Source organism: Gavialis gangeticus, unplaced genomic scaffold (genome assembly GCF_001723915.1).
Source record: "Gavialis gangeticus isolate Ggan-Ray unplaced genomic scaffold, GavGan_comp1, whole genome shotgun sequence".
Taxonomy (NCBI): Eukaryota; Metazoa; Chordata; order Crocodylia; family Gavialidae; genus Gavialis; species Gavialis gangeticus.
The window spans coordinates 150,344,457-150,351,188 of record NW_017729024.1 but is presented as its reverse complement, the minus strand read 5'-3'; the positions used below and the strand labels follow the sequence as shown (position 1 = coordinate 150,351,188).

Genomic DNA, 6,732 nt, shown 5'->3' with positions numbered 1-6,732 from the left:
GGGGGAACATGACTTTTGAGAAGAGGCTGTGGGAACTGGGCTTATTTAGTTTGGAGATGAGAAGACTGAGAGGGGATTTAACAGCAGCCTTCAACTACCTGAAGGATGGTTTCAAAGAGGATGGAGCTAAACTGTTCTCAGTGATGACAGACGGCAGAAGAAGAAGGAAGGGTCTCAAGTTGCAGCAAGGGAAGTTTAGGTTAGATATTAGGAAAAAACCTTTTCACAATAAGGATAGTAAAACACTGGAACAGGTTACCTAGAGAGATGGTGGAATCTCCATCCTTGGAGGTTTTTAAGGCCTGGCTTAACAAAGCCTTGGCTGAGATGATCTAGTTGGGGATGGTCCTGTTTTGAGCACAGGGTTGGACTAGATGACCTCCTGAGGTCCCTTCCAACCTTAATTTTCTGTGATTCAATTAAATGAAAGCTATCTTGTTTAAATCTGATTTCAGGTCCACTTCCTAAGACATTGAGAAGGTGAGCAACTTGCCTGTGAGGCATTCTTGTCTAACTGATAAAGCCTGGGCAAGCAGTTGCAGCTATAGAACTGACTTCAGTGCAGCCAAGATTTCATTCATGGGTTCTGATTCTGGTAATGACAATGAGTTGAGGTGTGACTTTGGAAAAGCCATCTGAATATTCAGAATAAGAGTCCTGAAAGGTATGTACTACATTATATAAAATTTAGCAGACAAAAGGCTATCAAGGCCATTTACTAAAAAGGGGATAATGGGCAAACAACTAAAAGTGGGGGGGGGGGTTTACCATCTGTCGATCTGCCATGCCACCCTGACGTATTCTCAGAAAAACTCTCCTGAGTTTGCTGATGGACACCTTGAGTTGTTATAGCTGAACCTGGGGTAAAAAAAAAGGTTACAATTATATCTCCTTTCAGTTAAAAGGACTGGACAAATAAACATGAATCAGAAATTGGGTCTTTTTATGAAATAGATGAAAATGTGCACTGTATTTTTTCAGACAACTGTGCGAGTCAGTGCTCAGCTGCACTTACTCTGCAGAAGGATTACTTTCAGTCAGTTTCCCTTAGCATATACATGTTCCAATTGTCAGGGCTTGTTAGTGGTGAAGCAGTGGTGTCAAATCTGCCTGGCCCGGATACTGCAATCAAACTTCCAGTTTTGGTACTCAGGAGAGGAAGAGGTTTCTCTGTCACTTCCTCTGGGTGCCCCAAAGTGTGGAGAAACCCAGGGACAAGGTGGGGCCCCAGCTTTGACTCTCCCCATACATTAGGTGACAGAACTGGCCAGCTGTGCTGTAAGTGCATTCTCCCTCCACAGGGTTCCTTCTCTGATATCATGGTTCCACTAATTAACACAATCTTACCACTAATCAGTCACTAACCAAAAAACATGTTTGTGGTCAAAAGCAAAGACAGTACAAATTGTGTGAAAATCTTGAAGCACCTGTAATTTATAGCAGAAAGTAGACTTTACTAAACATCCAACACTATAGCAAAAAGAAGAAGGGAATATCCCTGCTCACTGACTCTGAGTGTTAGGTTAATGTCCAGGCATAGCAATGACATTGCCTTCATGTGCCCATGGCGGAAGGCAATGTCAGAATACCCGTCAATTCCAGAAAACTCTTCCCAACAATGCCAGTTCTGTCTAAAAGAGATTGAGATTGGCCTCATGACATCTCATTAGCAGAACAGCTGGATCTTTGTGCCCATCAGCTGAATTTGGGCCCAACCTATACTCTCTGTGCTGTCATATCTTACCTTCACACTTCAACCTGTTTAAGTCATCAGTGAATTAAAATGGAAGATGATGCTGACTGACAGAGAAGTTACGAGCCTAGTGGCTGTTGGCAGTAGGGAACTGTTGTTTCCCCGTGGTTAATCAGTCTACTGGTCAAACTGCCAAACAGTCTTCTACAGCAGAGCACTCCAGAATATTGGTAGACCTCAATTCACTTGGGACAGACCAGACAGCTGATTCCCTCTCCAAACAGGAAAGACTGCATGCCATCACCTATGCCCAGAGTTGAGGGCTCTGGAGCCAGGCAAAGATAAATATATTGTGCTCCTGGTACTAGTGCCAAGACTGAAGATAGGTCTGTGAATTGTCCAGCTGTGCATTACATCTCCAGAGGGCATTCTGAGACTGACCAATGGTCGTTATGGATCATTAGATGCATCATCTGTATAGTAACTGAAATTCCCAAAATGATAAACTTGGAAGGCGCTGGTGCCAGGCTGTGATCTCTCTGAAAGGCAATCAGACAATTTCTGGGGTGGTATGCACTGTATCAATATTTTCATATTGGTTTTGTTCCATGATTCATATGCAGATGAAAGAATGTAAATGAGATTGCCTGCTAGCTGGTGCCACTTCTGTGCTTGAGCTCAGGTGTGGAACTAGCTGCCAATGTCTCTTCTAATTTCATAAGCTATGCTGAACAGCTTGTGATGGTGTAATGAACTAACACCAAGTTGATGATGGCATGAAGCCAGATAGCAGTGTTGTACATAAAGTTGAATAATTTGTCAGAAATCATTAGTTGCTTAATGAAGGCCAGTGGGCATTAATGGCCAGAAGGTTCAATCAATGACTGATTTCCATAGGTAGAAGGCATGGTAGATTTGTACATTACAGACTAAATAAGGCAGAGTTGTATGGCATAAACTTTCATGAGCAGTGGCTTAATTCATCAAATATTGTGAAGGGACTGAAGGAAGCAGAGCTTCCAAACAGAAAGCAGTGATAAGAGTACAAAGTGTAGGGAAGGGAGGAAAAAGGAGGTATTATTGAAAATGGCAAGGTGGGTACAAGAGATGAAAACAAAACAGTTATAAAAGCTAATCCAGATAATAGGATAATAATTCATGCCCTGTTTAGACTTTACCTAACACAATCTAGTCTGTGGGTAATTTCTTGGTCCCAAATTTTCTGTTCAAGTTCATTTTTAAAGTGTTGCTGTCTAAGAACAGCTACTCTGAAGTCAACGATGCAATGTCCTGGGAGGTTAAAATGTGCCATGGGTTGTGTGTCTTTCTGGAATGGATGTCACCTTGGCGTGCATTTATTCTTACATGTAGGGATCACCCCATCTGTCCAATGTAGACAGCAGCAAGCACTGTAAGCAGGTGATGGTGTATGTGACACTGGTAGAAGTGCAGGTGAATGAACCTTGGGTGTTCTAATACATGTTATTTGATCCAAAGATGATGTGCTGTCCATTGATGAAAGGGTACAGCTGGCATCAGGGTCTGGAGCAAGGTCTGGCCTTGGTGAGAACAGGAGTTAGGTAGTCTGCTGCTGGAGCTGCTGTTTGAGGTTGGCAGGCTAGCCAGAACAGGTTTGTCCTCCATGGCTACCTTAAGATGGTTGTCATTTTCCAGGAGGGGTTGGAAGTCATTGATATTTAAGGTGTTCAAGCTTGGGGATATAGGTAACAGCCAAAGGGACTAGAATCATAGAAATTTTGGGTTGGAAGGGACCTCAGGAGATCATCTAGTCCAACCCTCTGCTCAAAGCAGGACCATCCCCAATTAGGTCATCCCAGCCAAGGCTTTCTCTAGCCAGATCTTAAAAACCTCCAAGAATGTCCACAATCTCTTTGGGTAACCTATTCCAGTGTTTCACTACCTTCCTAGTGCCCAAAAGGGATTCTCTTGTTCTTGTCTCAGGGCTGGTATAGTAACTGGTTGGAGGAGGGCCTGAATCTGAGACTATTGATTTGAGTGGCTGCAGTTTTAGAATTGTATTACAATTATAGGAATCCCTACTCCAGATCCTTAAAGGTGTGCATCCTGGTCAGTGGGATCAAAGTAGATACACTTGTAATGCAGAGCTCAGCTGTAGATGGTGAATCCAGTGGTATGCTTAGGATGAGAGCTGCTGGTATGGAGATAGCTGTAGAAGTCTGTTGGTTTCCAATGTAATGTGGTGGTAATGTGGCCACAGAAAATGTTCATGGTTATGTGCAAAAAATGAATTTGCTAGGAAAACTATTCCAGAGTCAGTTTGATGGTGGGTGGAACTGTCAAAGTCCCGGTCAGCACAGGAACTTAGTTGGTGCTATTTATCCTTCTAATCAATTGCAATTTTCTAGACAGTTTCATCCAGTATCCAAGCTGGGGTACTATACTGAATTTGTTATTTTGAGCACAGCTGGTATGCTCCATGTGGCACAAGCAGAAAATGGGCTGTTAATTCTGAACATGGCTATTTCTTTTATTTATAATCAGTGTTTCTTCTAGATATGCTTGGATACAGAGTTCCTATGCTAGCATTTGTTAACAGGGAAAAGTACAAGCCTTGTTTGAAAAGCATCCCCTTCCTGCTTGCAATGTTAGGTTGCCTGCTTTTGAAATATACTTTAAAATATCTCTGGCTATGTGTAGCACTGGTTATGAGAGTAGCCATTTGCTGCTGTTTTGGTTACCAGCATGATTGTCATGATTTCACAGAAGTTTCGTCAATACCTCTCACTTTTTCAATGGATACATCTTGATCTAATTCCCCTTGATTTCAATAAAAGTTTATTGGGTTTCCACATAGTGTTTTTGAGACAACTCTGATAATCTGGGCCATAAATATGCTTTAATGGTTAAATGTGCATGGGAATACAGAGAGTGGCAGGAAACTGCCTTTAGAAATTTCAATTTATGGTCCTTTGCAGGAATAAGTATTGTAGGAAAGTGCATTTTATTCTTTCTGCAACTCTAGAAGAGTTCTTTCCTAATTATCAAGTGCAACCATAAAAGTATACACAAAATACAGCTTTATGAATATAAAAGCATCAGATTCCAAACTATTCACCCAGAGTGAGATTTTAGTTATGACTTCAGGTTAGTACTTATAAAAGGGGCAATTCTGGTGCCTAACCACTGGGAAGTAGCAGATGTATTTTGCATTCATTATTTTAAGATCTTTAGTACTGTGCTGAATACATTACTTAAAATATAACCCTGGTTCGTACTGCCAATGATAGTACACTTCTCTCTTTCTTAGATCTACTTTATTTTGGGTGGAATAGTGTAGTATATAATAGTGCACACATTTTTAAAATGACTTCTTAACAATTACATGAGAATACTTAGTCAGATAAAGGGCTTGATTTTCTTCCAGCAAGATATAAGCAACTCCTGGAAACAATGAGAGTCACTTGCATCATACTTCTTTAGGTTTCCATCTAAACTTAACCCTCCAGGGTCGAACAAAGACTGGAACAATAATCCTCTTCCCCTTATTTTACACTAAGATCATTTCACAGGATGGAGGGAAGGCTTATAGGTATTTTAAAAGTTTCCATGTAAATAGCAAAAAATGTACAAACATTTAATGATAACTAAAAGAAATGGTGCTCAATTTTTCAGTCCTGCAGTCCAAATGAATGGCACAGGGCTCGTTAGGGGGCCCATATTGGATTGGGCCCTGCACGGTCTCCAGCTGGGCTCCACATGCCCTCGGCTGGCGCGTGCTCCAGGATTGGGGCCTGGTCCCTGCATGCCCCCACCTGGTCCCATGTACCTGGATTGAGCCCTGGGACCCTGTGCTGGCTCTGCATACTGGAATCGGGCCATGTAAACAGAGATTGGACCCTGGGGCTGCACACTGCCTCCTCCCAGCCCTGTGCAGCAGGATGAGGCTTCACTACCCTATCCAGCCTGCGGAGCTTCCCATGGGTCTGAACATTTGGCAGCAGGGGAGCAGTGGCCAACTAGACCATCTTCTAGACAGGAATTCAACTAAAACTCACAATAGATTTTAAAAATACCTTTTAGAAAAGGACCCTTCTGAAATTAACAAACAATGTTTGTTAGTTCTGATTCTGCCTCTTCAAATATCTTCTTTAATTTTACCAACAGAAAAAATAAGCAGCGGTCATCCAAGCACGACCCAATGTAAACTAAATCCTATTCTTTTCAAATTCAGTAGAATTGTTTCATCTCCATGTGGTGTCTGTAGTTTAGGAACAAAGCAAGGCTAGCAAGCAAAACAAATTGCAGCTTCTAACGACAAACTGATTTTGCACTGCTAAGAAGACATTGGGTTAAAAAGTACAAACTTTCCACTATAAACTAACCCAGACATCTCCTTGCTCAAGTCCCTAAAAAGAAGGAGTGTGACCAATAGAAGTGTCAGCAACTATTTCCGAGTCACTAAAAGCTGTAAAGTAGTGAGATGTTGTAGTGAGACCCTTCTAGAACTGCAAAAATTAAGGGGGAAGTTACACATTACATGTAGACCATACTAAATCTGTGGAGTGTTAACTGGTGGTAAAGTTAAAATGTGCTGCTAGCAGTTGCACAGTAAGGGCTTAATAGGTTAATACTGTTTCTTGCCTGCACAACTCCGACTTGCCACCAGAGGTCTAGTGAGCAGGGTTAAGAGCCAGGAAACCTGGGCCCTATCATTCCTTGGAGGTGGGAGAGGGGTGGCAGCTGGGAGTCGTGCATCCAATTTTTAACCAATTCTTCACCTCTGTTTTCCTGGGCAAGGACCGGGACTTCTCCACCATGATGCAAGGCAGACTCGAGGGGAACGCCTCCAGACCTCAGATTGGGGAGGACCAGGTTAGAGAGCTTCTGGAGGGGCTGGACATGTTCAAATCAGCAGGTCCAGATGCTCTCCATGCCAGGGTGTTGAGGGAGCTAGCAGGGGTTATTGCAGGGCCCTTGGCACGGCTTTATGAGCACTCGTGGTGCTCGGGCCAGGTGCCAGATGACTGGAAGATAGCCAACGTGGTCCCCATCTTTAA

The 6,732-nt window shown here is 42.7% G+C and overlaps 1 protein-coding gene across 2 annotated transcripts in view; it reads right to left on the bottom strand.

Moving 5' to 3' along the window:
• Nucleotides 1–6,732, bottom strand: part of EMB (embigin) — a 48,353-nt gene that overhangs the window by 30,822 nt on the left and 10,799 nt on the right. For both annotated transcript variants that reach the window (XM_019517889.1, XM_019517888.1), the window contains exon 3: nucleotides 769–858. In XM_019517889.1, coding sequence (XP_019373434.1) covers nucleotides 769–858 — 90 coding nt within the window. The remainder of the gene's footprint in view (nucleotides 1–768; nucleotides 859–6,732) is intronic.